This window comes from Mirounga leonina, unplaced genomic scaffold (genome assembly GCF_011800145.1).
Source record: "Mirounga leonina isolate KUSES-001 unplaced genomic scaffold, KU_Mleo_1.0 Mir_151, whole genome shotgun sequence".
Classification (NCBI taxonomy): domain Eukaryota; kingdom Metazoa; phylum Chordata; class Mammalia; order Carnivora; family Phocidae; genus Mirounga; species Mirounga leonina.
The window spans coordinates 43638491-43659512 of NW_023270377.1; the positions used below are offsets into that span (position 1 = coordinate 43638491).

The 21022-nt window shown below is 37.7% G+C and overlaps 1 protein-coding gene across 1 annotated transcript in view; it reads right to left on the minus strand.

Annotated features, from left to right (window-relative positions):
- The window catches only part of ANKAR (ankyrin and armadillo repeat containing), a 71983-nt gene that overhangs the window by 18748 nt on the left and 32213 nt on the right, over positions 1–21022 (minus strand). Inside the window, exons 9-14 of the mRNA XM_035007548.1 lie at positions 19029–19230; positions 16486–16694; positions 13474–13578; positions 9880–10121; positions 5545–5713; positions 189–430 (exon numbers count right to left, since the gene is read on the minus strand). Coding sequence (XP_034863439.1) covers positions 189–430; positions 5545–5713; positions 9880–10121; positions 13474–13578; positions 16486–16694; positions 19029–19230 — 1169 coding nt within the window. The remainder of the gene's footprint in view (positions 1–188; positions 431–5544; positions 5714–9879; positions 10122–13473; positions 13579–16485; positions 16695–19028; positions 19231–21022) is intronic.

Sequence of the window (21022 nt, forward strand, 5' to 3'; positions counted from 1 at the left end):
CCCCACCAACATGCTCGTGCTCTCTCTCTAAAATAAATAAATAAATAAATAAATAAAAAATAAATAAATAAATAAAATCTTAAAAAAAAGTTTATTCAAGAATTGGTTTTAGTTTTCTTTTCACTTTACTGAATTCAGTATTGAATACTTTGTCTAAGAAAAATGACAAGTTACCATAAAGTTCCTACCTTGAGGAGTTTTAAAAGGTATTTACTTAAGGATTTTTCCAGAAATGCTCTCTGTATACACGGGTTGTAACTAGCCAGTGATTCCACAGCCATTGCACCCTTCACTTGGACACTCAGTTGTTTCCCCTTAAAAAGAGCCACCAGAGGAGGAATGGCTCCCTCCATGGCAACAGCATCCTGAACATCCTTATTGGCACGCGCCACCTCAGCGATTGTAGCAGAAGATACGGCCTTCAACACGTCTTCAAATGAATTCAAGACACAGTTAAATAAACCTTTTAAAAATATAAAAGTGCAACTTATCACTAGATTCCCATATTACAAAATCAAACTTATAGAGTGTATAGAAAATTGAGAAAATAAGAAAAATAGAAATAAAACTGTCCAGATTCTCACCACCCAAAAAACAAATATTTCATTTACTCTCATTCGCTTTTTAAAGGAAAAGATATATTTAAGTAGTGTTATAGACATATTTAATATAGTTGTACTAAAAGCACAACATCCTGCATTTTAATTTACCAGTAAAACATTTTCCCATTCTTTGTGAGCATCAGTGTCTCCTAAATGTTCCACTGATGAGTGTATTACATTTCCTTATCCATTCACCTTTTTAAAAAATACATGTCATTTCCAACTTTTCACGGTTTTAAACAATAGATAGGAGAAATCTTGGCACTAAAGGTATTTTTCCTTCCTGTTTTTTCCCTTAGTGTAGAGTCCCGGGAATTACTGGAATAATTTAATATATCACAGTAAATTACTTTCCAAAAATGATAATTGCATCTTACCCTTCCATAATCAGAATATGAGAGTTTCAATGTGGCCTTACCTTTTTAAGTATAGATATCATCATTAAGAATAAATACGTACATTTAGCTAATTTGATAGGCAAAAAACTGTGTCTCCTTTTATTTCATATTTTTGGTTACTGGTGAATCTAAATAGTTTCATATATGCTTATTAACCAGTTGTATTTGTTCTCTTTAAAAATTATAGAAAAGTTGCAAGGGTAAGTCTGAGAACTCCCTCAAGATTTAGCAACAATTGATATACTTCCATATATATATATATTTTTTTAGCATTTTCTTACTTTCTGTCATTCAGATTAGTTATCTCTATTAAGGCCTTCTTGTTCATACCCATTTATAAATATATATATATGTGTGTGTACATGTATATATGTGTACATGTATGTATGTATATATATCACTTACATCAAATATATTAAAACTTTTTGTTATGAATATTTTCATCATTCAATCATTTGCTTTTTCAGCAAATACTTTATTGAGGAGCTACTACATGCCAGGCACTGTCCTAGGCATTAGGAAACAGTGATGAACCGACAAGACAAAGTCCCTGACCTTGCGGAACAAGCCAAAGGCCAGAAGTATGAAATAGCAATATGTTCCATACTACTTCAGAGTAAAATAAGAGAGGGAGGGAGTGATAGGAAGTGATGGGAAGGTCATTTTCATTTGGAATGAGAAGGTTAGAAGGGCATATAGGCTATGACAGAAATTTGGGCTTTATCCTGGGTGACAAAGAGACAGTGAATGATTTAAAAGAGGGTAAAAATATGATCAACTTTGCATTTTACATACATCACTTTAGTAATACTTGAAATGTTGTTAAACCCAATAGGTTGGGGTGCCTGGGTGGCTCAGTCGTTAAGCATCTGCCTTCGGCTCAGGTCCTGATCTCAGAGTTCTAGGATCAAGCCCTGCATCAGGCTCCCTACTCAGCGGGAAGCCTGCTTCTCCCTCTCCCTCTGCCCCTGCCCATCCCTTTCTCTCTCTCTCTCTCTGTCTCAAACGAATAAATAAAATCTTAAAAAAAAAAACAAAACCCAATAGGTTACTAAAATTAAGAGAGTGTGGGTGGATCATTCTTTTACCCCATACTGCTGCGTCAGTCCAAAATGTGGAAATTCCCACACTCAAGCATGTTGCTCATTTCTCCCATAAAAGGAATAGTGAATTACATAATTTCTTTCTTTTTTTTTTAAAGATTTTATTTATTTATTTGATAGAGAGACAGTGAGAGAGGGAACACAAGCAGGGGGAGTGGGAGAGGGAGAAGCAGGCTTCCTGCGGAGCAGGGAGCCCAACGTGGGGCTCGATCCCAGGACCCTGGGATCATGACCTGAGCCAAAGGCAGACGCTTAACGACTGAGCCACCCAGGCACCCTGAATTACATAATTTCTTAATTGGAGAATCAGTCATCACAAATGCATTTTGTGCATTTGTAAATATGGCTGATATGGCTGAAGTTCTGATCTCTATTTGATTCCTGTGTCTACTTATCAATTGGATCCAAATTCTAAAGGGAGAGGGGCTATCTTAGTGCCTCAATAATCCAAACTAGCTCTAAAGCTCAGAGGAGAGGTCAGGGATTTGGATAGAGAACTGGGAAGAATAGATTATAACCATAACAAAGTTCTGAAGAGTAAATACAATTGCTTAAGAGAGTGTGCTGTATTAAAAAAAAAAAAAAAAAAAAAAAAGCAGACCAAGAACAGAGCCTGAGGAACTGCCAACTTCAAGAGTTGGATACAAGAAGTTTCATAATGGAGATGGTCTTTATCCAAAACTCTTATGAACAGAATTCCAAAGTTTTCAGATTTCAGAAGGTAACGACTGCATATACTGTCTATTACCTAACATCCCAGGGAGTGTGGAGAAAACACATCTGCAGTGAAATGTGTCAATAATCATTCTAAGAAGGATGAAGTGCTCCTTAAGTTTTGCTGATAGTTTCCAGTTGAAAAGCATTTTGTATACTTTCTGTTACATATTTCAATTTCATACAGACCTTTGTCAATAACACAGAACAGGACAATTGTGTGCCGTGAGAAAGATGAAATGTGAAGCATTACAGGAATGAGAGTATGCATGCAGTCACAAACATAAGTGGAAGAGTGTGAAATAAGCAGCTAAAGATAGGTGAAGCGAAGGCTTAAACCAAACCAAACTCAACAAAGGTTGAGGAACTCCTGGAGACAGGGGTCAAAACTAAGAAGATGTTAAAAAATCCCTTATCTCAAGAAACTGCTGTAACTCTGCTTTGGGGCCATTTTACCTTAATGCATGAAATCTTAGAGTGGTTGAGAATGGTTAAGAAGATACTGGAATTAATAAAATTCCTTTGTGAACACCTACAACTTAACAACCCAGCTAACAGCCAAGAGAATTATTTGTTAAAGCATTAAAATTATAAATGAAGCATTTATAATTTATAAACGAAGAGAAAAATAATTAATAATTTTTTTCCCAAAATTATCTTCCTTGGAATGAGGAGATAATATAGATTATAGTATAGGATAAGTTACTTTCATTTAGATAAGGCAAGAACCCAAAAGAAACAATTTCAACAATTTATTTCTATAGCTTTCTTTCATGAATTTATTTACTGTTTATTTGTTCAAATGGCCTCTATAATTTGTGCTTTATTCTAGCATCTAGGATTTGGAGGATGAAAAAGGATAGGGAAAAACTAGTCCCTGTCTTTACATTTTTTAGGGTGGGGGAGGGCAGAGGGAGAGGGAGAGAATCTTAAGGCAGCTCCACACCCGGCATGGAGCCAGACTCAGGGCTCAATCTCACAACCCTAAGATTAGGGCCTGAACTGAAATCAAGAGTTGGACACTTAACCAACTAAGCCACCCAGGCATGCCCCGCCCCATCTTTAAATTTTAATTAAGGAGATAAAACACAAATAATAAAGAACAATTATAACAAGTAAAAATTCTATGGCTAAAATAAGCATAAAAGCTGGCTCTAATGCTATTTTTTTAAACTTCTTTTTTCTTAAAAGATTTTTATTTATTTATTTATTTGACAGAGAGAGAGCATAAGCAGGGGGAGCTGCAGGTAGAGGGAGAGGAAGAAGCAGGCTCCCCACTCAACAGGGAGCCCAATGCAGGGCTAGATAGATCCCAGAACCCTGGGATCATGACCTGAGCCGAAGGCAGATGCTTAACTGGCTGAGCCACCCAGGTGCCCCTCTAATGCTTTTTTTTTTTTAAATTGAAGCATAGTGGACAATGTTATATTATTTCAGCTGCATAACATAGGGCATAGTGATTGGATGATTCTATGCATTATCGCTAATGCTATTCTTAAAAATGATAAAGTAGGGGCACCTGGGTGGCTCAGGTGTTAAGTGTCTGACTCTTGATCTCAGCTCAGGTCTTGATCTCAGGGCTGTGAATTCAGGCCCTGCACTGGACTACACAGTGGGCGTGGAGCCTACTTAAAAAAAAAAAAAAAAAGTAGAGCATAGTTATTGATGGAGGGCCAGTTAGAGCAGATGACCTTAGGAATTTGTAATGAAGGGAAAGGACTTTCAAATGATTTCCCCATACAGAGAGGTTCTTAGAAGATGATAATTTTTAAAAAGATTTTATTTATTTGTCAGAGAGAAAGATTGAGAGCACGAGCAGGGGGAGAGGCACGCAGAGGGAGAAGCAGGCTTCCCGCTGAGCAGGGAGCCTGATACGGGGCTCTATCCTAGGACCCTGGGATCATGACCTGAGCCGAAGGCAGATGCTTAACGACTGAGCCACCCGGGTGTCCCTAGAAGATGATAATTACTTTGAAGGTCTAAAGTAAGAGAAAGCTCTCTTCAACAACCCCCTTATCCATAACCCTATCTTACATGTTAACCAACATATTTTTTCTGTATTTATTCCTGAAAACCTAGAACAGAAAGATGATAAACTGCGGAGGAAGAACAATGGGCAAGCTTTTCCCCAATTTTTTATCCCCTCAAATTTGGGGAAAACCATGGATTTGAAGCTTACCCTGTTATGTGTATGCTCACTGAAATGAGATAATTCTTATAGAACCTAAGAGACCATTTGCAGCACAGACAAGAGCTACCTCATAGCTTGTGATGTTCTTGGTGCTGATATGTACTTCAGAGTGTGATAATTGGCCTAACGACCTGATGACCTAGAATTTTGCTATCCAATATCTAACAGCAAATCTGAAGTTTTTGTGGTAACTTATAAAAGAGTTCCCAAAGATCAATATATGTGTTATTCACACAAGGAGTTATCTACTCAAGTCCCTGGGTATATTAACTGCATTATTTTCATGATTTGTGCCAGTATTTCCATTTATAAAAAAGTCCAATTAAACTTTTATGTTAAACTATGGCTTTGAGAGTCAATTCCTTTTATAAACCAGCATTTGAACTTGAGTGTTCCAGATATTTAGTTTATATTATATATGTGTAGATCCATTCTAAGATAAATCCCGACATGTATTCATATAGCACAAGTCCAACCTGTATTGCTTCACTTAATATATCTGATCACTTAGGAATAATACAGAAGTTGAGGCTCACCTGAATCAGAACTCAGAAATGTGATAAGATGTTGGATGCCTTTATGGTCTCTCACTGCTCGTTGATTTTGTTCATTTCCCATACATAACACCCGTATACAGTTCATTACATTTATGAGCACATTTTCTATGTCTAACTTCAAAAGACTTATCAGAGCTGGGATTCCATTCTACAAATAAATAAACAAAAAATTGATTGATGGGCACGTGATGTCATGAGCACTGGGTGGTATTCGCAACTGACGAATTGTTGAACACTACATCTGAAATTAATGATGTACTATATGTTGGCTAATTGAATTTAAATGAAAAAACAACTGATGAATTGTATAACACTACATCTGAAATTAATGAGGTACTATATGTTGGCTAATTGAATTTAAATGAAAAAACAACTGATGAATTGTATAACACTACATCTGAAATTAATGATGTACTATATGTTGGCTAATTGAATTTAAATGAAAAAACAACTGAATTATATAAGATTTATGCAATCTTTATTTAAAAACATAAGTCTATAATCTTTCTTGCTATAAATATCTGCTTATGTAGGAGAGGATGATTGCCCACAAATGTGTCTACTGGTATGTCACATTAAATGACAGTTAATATAAGTTTGAGCATAAAGTGACCTCCTCTACACCAAAATAAATCAAGGCTACAAGTTCACTGTAACATTTAATAAATCTCTAAAAAGTAAAGCAACTGAGTAAGATTATTGAATACACTGCCAATTTGGAAATACTTGCCATTGCAGGCATTGTGCTGGTAATTGGTAATTATATTTGTGCAACACAAAATATTTTTAAATGTGAATATAATTTCCTAATTCTAAATGGACTAAAGATGGCATTTCCCTCTGTTACCAGAAATAATGCAAAAGTATTAAGAAAGATAAACAGAAACGCAATCTCATTTTCCATAAAGGCAGGAGGCATCTATACTGTTGAGTCACAGTAAGTCTGTGTGAGTTACCAGCAGAGATGAAAGAGATACCCCACGGCTGCTGTCCACAGGAAATGCTAGCAGAGCACAGTTTCCCTAAATGAGTTGCGTCTACTTTGAGGGGCAGAAAAAAGAAATACACAATTCTCTGTCTGAAACAACAGGAATGGGTATGCAGGCTCTCTCCTGGGTCTATTTAGCATAAAGTTGCAAAACTTAAGGAAGGCAAGGATTAGCAATGAATCATACTGACAAGGTGTGTTTGGAAGAAGTAATCTCTTGGTGAGGTAAAAAGGAAGAGATGGACTCTGCACTGTGGAGGAAACAGAAGCTACATTGTGAGGTACTATGTACCAGTCTCTGTTGGCTTAGGGAAAAGTAAAGCTGAAAGGATCCATGCATACAAATCCGTGGCATAAGTCATATCCTTGCTAGCCCAGAACTGGGCCCCTTCCCACATATACTTCCTGCAAATAGCCAGGCCAGAAAGAATGTATCTAATTCAAAGATGAGTAATGATCATAAAGGAACTAGAACAGCATCTGTCCAAATATATTTAAGAAAAAAATAGAAAACCTTATGGCAGATGAAAACGGCTCATCAAAAAAATATTGCCACAAAATAGATGAAATTGTAACCAAAAGTGGTATATTATTATCAATGAAAAAATTAACGAGGCAATCACTTCTATAAAACAAGAATGCACAGGAGAGACATCAGAGCTCAGGGAAGATTTTTTTTTTTTTTTGAGACAGGGGAGATGAAACGAGAGCTGAAAAAGTTCAGGAAAGATGTGGAGAAATGTAAAAGCCAAACTGTAATCAACACAAAAATAAATCAATGCTGAAAAACATAGCAAGTGACAGGATAGGATTGAGAAAAAAAGAAAAATGAAATAAAATGAAACAATGAGTGGAAAAGGGCTAGAGAAAAAATGATAGCTATGTAAGACAGGAAAAGGTGATACAATACACAAATAATTAGTGTTTCCACAGATAGGTGGTCATTTAATTCAGACCAATAAATTCAGTGGTCAGTATTTGACTTTCACCTTACAAGAGCTTTGACACTATTGATCATTTTTTCCTCTTTGAAACACTTTCTTCACTTGGCTGATAGGACAACAGATTCTTCAGGTTTCCTCCTACCTTGCTGGCCATTCGTTCTTAGTCTCTTTTGAGGTCCCTCCAGATCTTTCAATCCCACAGAACCTGGTGACTCAACATTCAAAATATAATATAGAATGTGATCACGTCTCACCGTTTCCACTATTATCATCCTGGTCCAAGACATCATCTGTCATCTGGATTACCATAATAGTTTTTTAATCAGTCTCGCAACATCCACCCTTGCCCACCTATTTCAAAACAGAAGGTAAAGTGATATACATCTCTCCACGAACTTCCCAGAACAAAATCATTCAGTGGCTTAACACACTCAGCATATAAAGCCAAGGTGTCTAACAGTTGCCCACATGGCCCTACATGATGTGTTCCACCACTACCCAGCTAAGCATCTCCTATTTCTCTCCCCTCAGCTACTTTTGCTTTCCTGCTGTTCCTTGAACATGCCAGGCACATCCCAACTTCCATTAACTTTGCACTTGTCTCCTCTGCCTGGAGTGCTCTTCCCAACAGAAAAACATGACATACTCTCTAACCTACTTGAGGTCTGTACTCAAATGCCAGCTTCAAATGCCAACTCCCCCCTTCCCTTTCCCTGCTTTACTTTCCTCCTTATCACTTCTTGTCACCTAACATACTATATATTTGGTTTATTTGCTTTGTTTATTGTCTTGCTACTCCCAACTACAAATTCCATGACACTGGGGTTTTGTCTGTTTTATTCACTGCTATCACCCCAGCATCTAGAATAAAATCTGCCATCTAAGAAACTCACAAAAAGTACTTGTGTGAATGGACTAAAAGAATACTACAGGAAAAAAAAAAAATACTTAAACATACAAATTCAGGAAAACATTCCAAAAATAAAAGATGAATATACATGTTGAAAAGTTATACCAAAGGAAAAATAGGTAACTAATGTTGATCTGTCAGTCCTGGACTTTAAAGATAAAAAGAGAAAGAAGACACTAACCATACAGAAGATTAAAAAATAATAATAACAAACTATGACAGAACTAAGATTAAATGTCATGCCAATAAATGTAAATGGGCCATACTCAATAAAAAGTGAAAGGCAAAGCAAAACCTAAACACACTGTATACAAGGGACACACTTATCCTAACTCCAGTTAATTGTTAGGTTAACTGGAGATTTATAAGTTCTAAATAAATAAAGACTAACTCTAGCGGTGGGCCTGGGGTGTCTATATTTCTAATATATTTTCCAAATGATAACCAACCAACCAATAGGAAATGACTCAAAAAAAAGTTAAAAAGGATAGGCAAAGCCAAATTAAACATGAGAACACAAAGGAAACAGAGATCATAAACATAATTCTGGACAAGACAGAATTCAGGGCAAAAGTATTACACTGGACAAAAAGAGTACATTTTATGATGTTAAATGACTCAGTCCCTGGTGAAGAAGCATCACCTGAAGAAAAGTATAAAAATAATCTTTTAACTATCTACTAAAAGATCTTAAATAAAACATTAGCAGACACAATAAGGTGGGTGTTAACTGAGGAACTACAGCATGGCAAAGACTGCTTGGTATTCACAAAAAGTAACTTTCTGGTATATAGTTAGACTACATTTTCCAGCCAGAACAGAAATAGCAAAAGTGGGAGTGTTTCGTATAATATCTTCTCATAAACAAGAAGCAACCACATCGTAGAGCTAAGTAGGTACTTGGCCCGCCTTCCACGTTATCCCAGGTGATAGTTTCACCAGATATTTTTGTTGAGAAACAGTCCTCCCTGGGCCTCTTGCACTCCTACATGTACTGGAGTCGCCAAGATCATCACAGCTCTTTCACCTGAGCCATTCCTCAGGATTTTTATGCAGCCAGTAATCTTGAAAGGTGCAGGAACATCTCCCTTCAAAGAATAGGCTGGCTTGCTGACTGCTACCAAAGTGACAGGGGTCTTAAGCTCGAGATTCTTCTGGGGCAACACAAACCCAATGCATGGGCAGCCTCCCTTGGGGCCCACTGTGTTGCCTTGGGAGAAAGGGACACGGGAATCAGACAACTCTGCCGGAGCTCATGCCCTTTGCTGTGCTTGCTCTGGTACTATCTTGCTCTTGTTTACTTTTGGCACTCATGGGATTGTGGCAGGTTTGTTCTTTGCCATCTTCCCTGAGACTGGAGTTCTTCCCCGGGAGTTTCGCCGCTGCATGATAATATGGGTGTGTACCCTTCTAGCTTCTATATAAGGGAATTATTGTCAGTCAAAATGATATTCTATGAAAAAAAAACTTACGTATTTGGCAATAACATCCTTGTTTTCAAGTTGAGCAATGTCATATAAAATGACAGCACAGCGAGAATGTAGTTCAGGCTCATCAGAAGCCAGCAGGCTGACGAGAGCTGGAATGCCTCCCGCGTCTACTACAGCATGCACTATGCTCGCGTGGGTTGAGATATTACTCAATAACCCAACTGTTTTGCACTGTACTTTTATTTTGGAACCTTTTAATAGATTAATTAAGGCAGGAATGGTACCTGTAGTGAAGAAATCAAGAAAAAAACACGAATTATTTGTAACCATTTATAGTTAACATATTATGATAAAATCTAAATAATGGTTATGGTCATGGCCATATAAACAATTAGCAAATAATTCTATGAAATATTTATAAAATTATTTGAAACTATATGAATATACTTTTTTCTGTCTTCTCTACAGCTCAGGCAACCCTCATTGTTCGCATATTTGATGTTCACACAGCACACAAGCCTGTATCTCATATTGGCAACTTAAAGCCACCTTGGAACCATGGACTTTTGGCTTAAGATGATGCACGAATAAATTCTTTGAGCTACCATATGACAGAGTTCAGTTTTGATATTTCATCCAATTTTTGGGGTGGTATTTGCGCAATTAGTTGAGCATTTTATTATATTTTACCCATTTTTTTTTTTTGCAAGCAACTGAAAACAAAAAGTGCTGAATCTAGTAAAAAGCAACTTTAGCTTCATTAATAACAATTGATTCAAGGATGGGGATCACTGGACAAGGTGAAAAATAGAAAATCTGGCTTCAGCTAGATGCTTATATAGCAGTTCAATGTGAGAGAAATAAAAGAACATCCTCTAGAGCACACAAGAGATGCTGGGGGGCGCCTGGGTGGCTCAGTTGGTTAAGCGACTGCCTTCGGCTCAGGTCATGATCCTGGAGTCCCTGGATCGAGTCCCGCATCGGGCTCCCTGCTCGGCAGGGAGTCTGCTTCTCCCTCTGACCCTCCCCCCTCTCATGTGCTCTCTCTCTCTCATTCTCTCTGTCTCAAATAAATAAATAAAATCTTTAAAAAAAAAAAAAAGAAATGCTGGGGAATATAACAGGTAAAATTAGGGCTTTATTTATTTATCCACTTGAAATGAAACCTCCTTCATGACTTATCTATGGTTCGCTTTTTGGACACAGAGCTTTTTGTACATGTTTTTAGGAACACTAAATAGTTTTAGGATACTACCTATATTTTTTATTCAGTCAACAAATATTTATGGAGCATTTCACGTGTGCCCAAAATCTACATTAGAGCTGTGCATACCATACTGGACAGTGCAGATAGAACATTTCCATCATTTCAGAAAGTTATATTGGATAATGGTGTTCTCAAAACAACCCAATGAGGTAGGAATTATTTGATTAACAAGGAAATTAGGGTTAGAGAGGGCAAGCAATTAGCCTAAGTTCTAAATGCAGAGCTAGTTACAAACCCAGGGCTGACACAAAAACAGCTATTTTTAAAAGTTTTTATTTGAACGCCAGTTAGTTAACATACAGTGTAATATTAGTTTCAGGTATAAAATATAGTGAGTGATTCAATACTTCCATACAATACGCAGTGCTCATCACAAAAAAACCTGCTGTTTTTAATTTAAAAAATAAATTGTGTAAATACAGAATAGGGATAATTTCCAAGTGAAAGTAAATATAAAAGGTAGTACAGTAAGTAATTTAATATCATTTTTGATATTGCAAAATTTTTAGAGAAGTGCTTATAAAGTTTTTTGATCATGTGCAATTTCCATGTGAAAAATAAAATATAAAGTTGTCAGAGAAAGACAAATACTATATGATTTCACTTATATGTGAAATCTAAAAAACAAAATAAATGAATAAACAAACAAAAAGTAGAATCAGACCTCTAAATACAAAGAACAAACTGATGGTTGCCAGACAGGAGGGATGTGGGGGGGAATGGGTAAAAAAAAAAAATGGGTGAAGGGGAATGGGAGATACAGGCTTCCAGTTATGGAATGAATAAATCATAGGAATAGAAGGTACGGCATAGGGAATATAGTCAATGGTATGGTAATAACTTTGCATGGAGAAGACATAAATAGACATTTTTCCAAAGAAGACATCCAGGTGGCTAACAGACACATGAAAAGATGCTCAACATCACTCATCATCAGGGAAATGCAAACCAAAACTACAATGAGATATCACCTCACACCTGTGAGAATGGCTAAAATTAACAACACAAGAAACAACGGGTGTTGGCGAGGATGCAGAGAAAGGGGCACCCTCTTGCACTGTTGGTGGGAATGCAAAATGGTGCAGCCACTCTGGAAAACAGTATGGAGGTGCCTCAAAAAGTTAAAAATGGAACTATCTTACGGTCCAGGAATTGCACTACTGGGTATTTATCCAAAGGATACAAAAATGCAGATTCAAAGGGGTACATACATGTTAAATACCAATTAATAAATACACACAGAAGAAGATGTTTATAGCAGCATTATCAACAATAGCCAAATAATGGAAAGAGTCCAAATGTCCAATGACTGATGAATGGATAAAGAAGATGTGGTGTGTATCTCTCTCTCTCTCTCTCTCTCACACACACACACACACACACACACACACACACAGAGTGGAATATTATTCAGCCATCAAAAAGAATGAAATCTTGTCATATGCAATGACATGGATGGAGCTAGAATGTATTTTGCTAAGTGAAATAGTCAGAGAAAGACAAATACCATATGATTTCACTCATATGCGGAATTTAAGAAAGAAAACAGATGAACATATGGGAAGGGGAAAGAAAAAAAGGGGAAAGGGCAACAAGCCATAAGAGACTCTTAATGATAACAAACTGAGGGTTGACGGAGGGAGGTGGGTCGGGGATGGGCTAGATGGGTGATGGGTATTAAGGAGAGAACTTGTTATGATGATCACTGGGTGTTGAATGTAAGTGATGAATCACTGAATTCTACTCCTGAAACCAATACTGCACTGTATGTTAACTAACTAGAATTTAAATAAAAATTTGAAAAAAAAAAAAAAAAAAAACATTGCGTGGGGACAGATGGTAGCTACACTTATGGTGAGTATAGCATAATATATACAGTTGTTGAATCACTATGTTGTACGCCTGAAACTAATATAACATTGTGTGTCAATGATACTCAAAAAATATGTATAAATATATATTTATAAATCAATAAAAATAAATATTTATATCTATATATATTTGTCAGGTAAAGGAAATGATCTTAGAAAAAAGAAAAATGGAAACTTAAAATCAACTAAAATGTTTCCTCTACAATTAAAAATAGATTTTGAGGGGTGCCTGGGTGGCTCAGTCAGTTAAGTATCTGCCTTCAGCTCAGGTCACAATCCCTGGAATCAAGCCCCACATTGGGCTTCCTCGGTGGGGAGCTTGCTTCTCCCTCTCCCTCTGCAGCTCCCCCCGCTTGTGCTCTCTCACTTTCTCTCTCGCTCTCTCTCTCTCTCAAATAAATAAAAACTTAAAAAAAATAGATTTTAAAGTGATTGAACATAATTAAAGCCCTACAAAAAATAGTGTAAGCAAAAGACAGTTAATAGATTTTACATCACCTGCATCCAAAATATATTTCCAGTATCCATCATTTGCTAAGCAAATTACTTCCAAAGACATCACGGCCATCATCCTTCGTTTATAGCTTTCACACTGCAACATTTCTGGTAAGTGTTCCACAGAAAAACACATGTTATAATTTTACAAGTAGGAATGGAATGACTGATCTGCTTCTGTACAGGCCAAGTGAAGCTGTGAGTTGAGATCACCACTATCACCACCAAATGCTATTCATTAATTCCCTCTGTGCATGGCCTTCTGTGAGGTGCTGAACAGATTGCAAATGCCCATCATCTTTGAGGTTTTATAATCTATAGAGTTGATAAAAAAAAAATCTGAAATTTTTTATCTTTGGTCTGAATGACTTAGATTGACTGGTCATATGGTTCAAGTACACTGGGAAAACAGTATACCTTTCTCTTGCCTGAAATCAGCTGCTGAATAGCATTTGAATGTGGGGGCAACTGGGTGGCTCAGGCACTTAAGTGTCTGTCTCTTGGTTTCGCCCCAGGTCATGATCTCATGGGTTGTGAGAGTAAGCCCTGCATTGCTCCACGCTCAGTGGGGGGTCTGCTTCAGATTCTCTCCCTCTGCCCCTCCCCCCACTTGTGTGCATGCTCTAAAATAAATAAATCTTTAGAAAAAAATTTGAGTGTGAGTTTTAAAGATGGCAAAGTAAACTACATTATTGTCAATAAAAATTTAATATCCATTAAATCATATATGAAGCTTTATACATTTCCTGAGGATGAAGAAGACACTTCAAAAAATCTTAAACGAACTTATACTCCAGACAAGATAATGTAAATAAATATATATGCTTCTTAACAATGTCTATAGTACAAGAAAAAAAAAACACATAGAAGTATCCTTTCCTGGTCTCTCTTTACCCAACCCCTTGTCATAGCAAATCTGGTCCTAATCCTACCTTGGCTAGATTCCTCCATGGAGCTCTCTTTTAAAATTCAGCTACTACTCAAGAGCTAAAACTGGAGGTGTCTAATAAACTTTGACTAATGCTTCCTTTCCTCATAGTGGAAATGGGCGCTATGAGGAAGGAGGGCTATTCCAGGGCTCAAAGAAGCAATGGCCAGATGCTCACTGGTTATTGTTGTGTTCAAGTCATTATCAGCACTTGCCAACAATGGCTGCAGGAAGGAGTGGCTGTCGGGACTTTTTTGTGCCATTAGGCTATTCCTGTCGGGCTGGTTCTTCCAACTATTGAGGTATTTCAAATGCGTTATTCTCTTAAAAGTAACAGGATGGTCTTCTGAGTTCCTCCTAAAAATGCTGGGATATAATGATATATATGCATGCAAATAAACACTGGAAACACTCTCTAGTATCTCTTGGGGCTGATACAATTAGAATGTGTTCCCAGTACCCAGTAAATTCCAAAATCAGGTATTGAGCCACTTTTGAAACTAATGACTCAGACTTCTTGAGACAGTAGAATGGAGTTGAAAACCTTAAATATATCTTATCCCATCCTAAAATGAGTTGTTGGGAAAGCCATCAGTTTTCATTCCCCAATTGGTTTTATTTTTGCTTTAGTTTTATTTTAGTAATGTAATACAAGCTCATGATTCAGAGTTAAATGTTACTAAAAGGCCTATAAAAAAATAATAGTGGTTCCTTGCTTCACCCTCTCCACTTTTCTGAGTTCATCTCTCCAGATATAACCACTTTGGACTCTCTCCCTATACCTCCTGTGATTTATATATCTCCATATTTCCAAATACTTACACCCACTTTCACTATATCGATTTGAGACATCATCGATTGACTTCATGTTATGGTAAAGGAGAAGCTAGCTCTTTCAACACTGTGCTGCCATTTCCTCTCTCCCCTTCCCCATGTTTATAGTATTCAGTTAAATTAATATTCCATACTTACATTATAATGCCTATACAGATATTATTCACAAGTAAGCATTGTAGTGTACTACAGTTTTGTCTCCTTTCTTACTTTTGTTTTTCCTGGAGGTAAAATTATTTCATCTGCTCCGTGTTCATTGTACCTATTGGGAATGCCTCCCACATTTTCCCTTTGGCGTGGGTACACAGTTTCCATTCTAGGACTTCCCTTTGCTGTCATCTTTGAAATCCCCTTTGCTTTTCTTTTGGGTCAGACTCCCAATTTCCTGTTTGTTGAGAATTCCTGCCTAAGTCTCTAGGTCTTTTCTGGCTAGCCTCAGCAGAGAGTATTCCTGACTGGCACTTTGGGTTCTAGAGCCTCCTAAAAGGATTCATGGTTGAAGTCTGAGAAGTCCTCAGCTTCCCCACTGTTGGCTTGGAATGATTTCTCCAGCCTGCTAAGTCCTAGACTTGCCTGCTTCCAGTATTTTGTTGCTATGGTATCCTTTTCTGTTTTCTCTTGAATGTTTGTTTCCTGCTGTTGCTGATGTTCTTCTTTAAGCTCCATGTAATTTTGGTGGGGTCTTGGGAGAGAGTAAAATTAGATGTGTGCATTCAATTAATTGTCCTAGTAGCCCTTACCCTTATAATATTTCTGGCTAGACTGAATCCAAATTTGGAAAAAAATCTCCAGCAAAATTTTTCACAAAACATTTATCAATATATGAGGAAAAACGTTGCTGAATCTTTTAAATTGGAAAGGAATAAATTGGAGGGAATCTTTGTCACTTGAACTTTAATTTCCTTCCTCTTTCCGTGTTTGTTTTTGTTTGTTTTTGATTTGCTTTTTTGATGGAGAAGACGATATATGGGCTTTTGGAGAAAGTTGGAAAATAAAAATATAATTGTATAAAATATAGTCTGGGTTATTCTTTGATTTTAATTTGGAAATAAAACTACTTTTGTACACACAAAATATAGTTCAGTTTTATTTGTATTTCTGGTTTTAGCTAAAAAATGTTTATTTTATGATCTTTATTTAAAATATGATGCATGTATTATTTGATTTGCTCTATTTCAGAGTAAGCATCAATGATTAAGCTGAATAATAATCAGAACATTCATTTATAAAGAGATTATGTGTTGTATACTCACCTACTAAAGTTTTCCAAACCGGGAGTTCAGGAATATTTAACTCTATTATATGCTTGAGAACCTCTGTGTGAAAGGTTAGCACTGATAAATGAATTATATTATTTCCTTTAATATCTGTTTTTCTCCAGTTAGCACCAAGAGAAAATAGGTACTGAACAGTGTCCAGTGCTCCTGAGGTGGCAGCCAGCAGCAGGGGGGTACACTGAGTCCTAAAAATCAAGGGCATATTACAGTAATTAAGCACAAGTGTTATCAGCACATTTTACACACGAGGAAACTGAGGCTCGGGTAGTGTTCCAACCCATTTATTCTTCGTGTCCAGTTCTCAAATCCCAGCTTCCTTATCGTGGCAGAAACTGAGTTTCTCAAAATCCCACTATCTGCTTTTTAGATAGTGCAGATCTTTCGGTTAGGCACGTGGCTGCCCTCCAAATAGTACGTTTCCCAGCTTCCTTTATGGATAGCTATGACCACATAGGCCTAAGTTTGGCCAACGAGACGTTAGTAGAAGTTACATGGGCAACTCCCTAAAGAGAAAAGGAATGTGCCATTACCTTTCATTTCTTTTTCTCTTCATGGCTAAAATACAGGCATCACAATGAAAGCAGGAGGTGCCGTTTTGTACTAGGATATGGAAACCACATGTGAAGAAGCAACGAGAGGAAGACTACGTGTTCACCTTGTCCGAACTACAATATTGTGGCATACATTTGTCACAGCAGCTTCAACTGTATCTTAACAGATCTACTGACTAGCAGTGTGACCTGAGGCAAATAGGGTTACTTCTTTTTTGTCTGTCAAAGAATGAGGGTAACAACACTCAGCTCACAGTGTTAGTGTCAGTGATGAACAAGGTGCTTAGTGCAGTCTTGATACATATTCCCCTCATTCTCTTTTCACCATGTCACACGCCTCAAAGTTATTTTTTATCCTTATACCCATGCTTTCCTCTCTTCATGAAACCTCCCTTCTCTTGCTGCCTGTCCTTGAATTTTCACCTCTGTTCAGCTAGCCCCAGACCTCTTTCTCTCCTCTATTCCCTTTTTCCTGGGTCTGTGGAAACTCTTGTTTTTTATGAATAAACATCTCTTCACTTTCTCCCTTTTGTACTTCAAAAAGACTGTTCTCTTGTTTTCTTTATCCTACTCCATGGTAGGAATAATGATTACTTCTACTTTAACACCATCACTCTGATTTTCCTCATATGAAAAATATACTATCACATAAATTATGTTTCTCTTTTCAGTTGCATATTGCCATTCCTCCTGCCCTGTTGGGTCCTCTTCCAGGATCTTAGCTCATGAATTGCCTCACCAACATGACTTCAACATCCATGCTAATGACCGTCTGTGTGCTGATCTCTCGGCTCCTTGTCCTACCTTCATTTGTGCTCCACAGTCATACACACCTGCATTGTCACACTCTTCATTAGCTCCACATAGATCCCAACCTCAGTAACTGTCCTCTCTATGAATCCTCTCCTTTTTCCTTACGTTCATAGATAGCTTCTTACTTCCACCTCTGATATCCAACTGTTTGACCTTTTGCAATCTACCAGTCTTTATCCCCACGCCCCTCTTCTGCTCAAAGACACATCATCACAATATGACAGAACCAGAGCTGACTTGGGTCTCCACATTCCTTGGCTCTTTCCAGAATCTATTAGTTAGAGAATCTATTAGCAAGAGACCCTGGTGTCCTGAAAGCTTTCTCTATATACATCTCTGCCCCCACCTAGAGGGAGGGTTAATTTCTTCACTGAATAATAATGGCCAGGTTATGAGAAGACCCAGAAATATCTGAATGAAACTATGCCTAAATCATGTTCAGAGATTCAAAACGATAACCTGTATTTCAATTGCTATCAAGACTGTACCTTCAGGAGAAGTTATACCTCCATCCTAAAGGTTGGTCCTCTGCTAAATTATGAAATAGAATTGTGAAATAGAAGCTAAATTGTGAAATTGTGTTTCCCTATTTCAAAGTTACTTTCTTCTTCTTTTTAAAAACTTGTTTTTAAAAGATTTTATTTTTGAGTAATCTCTACACCCAACCTGCGGCTTTAACTTACAACCCTGAGATCAAGAGTCACATGTTCTATCCAACTGAGCCAGCCAGGTGCCCCAAGGTTCTTTTCTTCTTTTTAATGTGTCTCTCTTCTGGATACCATTAGATGTTTCTCCTGTTATCTGAGGCCTATCCACACTAGTCTGGAGCACTTGAGCTGCCTCCTGGTTGGTTAGGTTCCAATTTAGAGCACATTTCTCCTCCCTAGTCTCAGGCTTCTTCCAGAGCACTTGGTAGTTAACTTGATAAACTAGTCTGTAGAGCCACACCATTGAGATAGCATGGATAGGCTGGTAGAAGTTCTGTCTTTATACATTCTAAAGGTAAGTGGTAGACGAAGAAGATAGTGACCAGGACAGAGTAAGCCTTACTATAGTCTTTCACATCAATGATACCAACCATTCCTTTTAGTGTCAGTGTTTGGGGCAAGCCACGAAAACAGAAATTTATATTTTTACAAATGCTTAATAACTTACTCAGCTGTTGCCTCTGCTTCCAGCAAACTAGGATCCTTTCTATAGAGAGCAATGATGATACCAATATTGTCATAGAAAGCAGCAAAGTGAATTGGCATCCAACCTCTTTTTTCAGAAAGCGTGTAATCAGCTTTGAAACAGAGTAGACAGATGGTTGTTTCCAATGAGCAAGCCTGTGCAGCCAGATGTAGAGGTGTTGGACCTAAAATGGATGGACAATTACTTAAGTGATCAATATCTAACATGTCTATCTAAAACATATGTCTTTTGGGGGCACCTGGGTGGCTCAGTGAGTTAAGTGTCTGCCTTCGGCTCAGGTCACGATCCCAGCATCCTGGGATCGAAGTCTGCCTCTCCCTTCCCCCTGCTCTTGTTCTCTCTCTCTCTCCCCCTCTCAAGAAAATAAAATCTTTAATAAATAAATAAATAAAAAAAATAAAATGTCTTTTGATATCCATCCACAGAGCTTTTTTTTTTTTTTTTTAAAGATTTACTTATTCATTTGAGAAAGTGAGAATGAGAGAGAGTACATGAGAGGGGGGAGGGTCAGAGGGAGAAGCAGGCTCCCCGCTGAGCAGGGAGCCCGATGCGGGACTTGATCCCGGGACTCCAGGATCATGACCTGAGCCGAAGGCAGTCGCTCAACCAACTGAGCCACCCAGGCGCCCCATCCACAGAGCTTTAATACTATGATATAAAAGCTCCAAGATAAGCACTAAAAGGATTAATTTAGGCAATTCTATATGTCTTTAACTCAGGATGTCTGACCATTAAAAATCAATCCTTCTTTATAAGTTAAGAATAACATTGAAAATATTAAATATTTGAAAAATTAAGTCAATGTATAAAATAGTCTTGTGATCAAATAAGCTGTTTCTTGTTTAAATTATTTTCCATTTTATTTAAATGTTTCGTAGTAGGAAGTAATATCCTTTGAAATTGAAGGAAAAATACGCTCACAAAAGCCCTCCATGTTACAAAATCCAGTGGGTGTTTTTCAATTCTTACCTTAACCTCTCAACAGTAAGGTTCTTCCTCTTTAAAATATTTTTTTCCCTTGACTTTTGTGATATCATAACCTCCTGTTTCTCTCCTATCCCTCTGGCTACTCCTTCATAATCTCCTTTAGAACGTTCTCACTGTCCTGATGCCTGCATGAGCCTTAAGGCTCTGTCTTGGGCCTTTTTATCTTTGCAGTGACTTCATTTACCACCTAAAAGTTGGTAACTCCCAGGATTATGTCTCAGATCTGTTTTTATCCTCCAAGCTCCACATGTTTTTCTCTAACATCTCACTAGGTGTCTCCACACACCACTTCAAACTTAACATGTTCCAACTGAATTATCTTTCCCTCCAAACCTGGTCCTCTTTCTCTGCTGCCTAAATCAGTGAAGAATATCACCATCCAGCCAGTTCTACAAACCAGTAACCTGAAAGACTTCTTAGTATCTCCTTCTCATCTCATCTCCATAACCAGTCCATCACCAAGTCTAAGTATCTGTACAACCTATCTTTACTGCCACCACCTCCCCACTCTAAGCCTCCCACCTTGTTCTTGCCCTTCACCAACCCATTATTTCAAAATATAAATCTGATCTTCTTATCTGCTGGCTTAAAACTTTTCAGTGGCTTCTCAAGGCCATCTGATCATGAATATAGGAAAAGGATCCACTGGCTCCAATTTAACCTGAACTGCAAGCTATCCCCCTCCCACCAAAAAACCCACAACATACACAACTTCTCTTCATCTGGGCCTTCTTGCAGCTCCTCAAATGCAGGGTAGCCAGCCACATGACCCAGCTTGCCCAGGAAAGGACTCATCTATGCCTGTTGCCCGAGGAGGATGATTAATAGTGCCTCTTCCATTTTCAAGTCTCCCTGATTTGGATGGTGAATTATCCGGTCACCTTGGGCTATTCCTGCTGTCTGAGAGCTTCCTTCTCCCAAACAATGCTTTTCTGACCAGCGTCCAGCTAACTCATATTTCTCAGCCT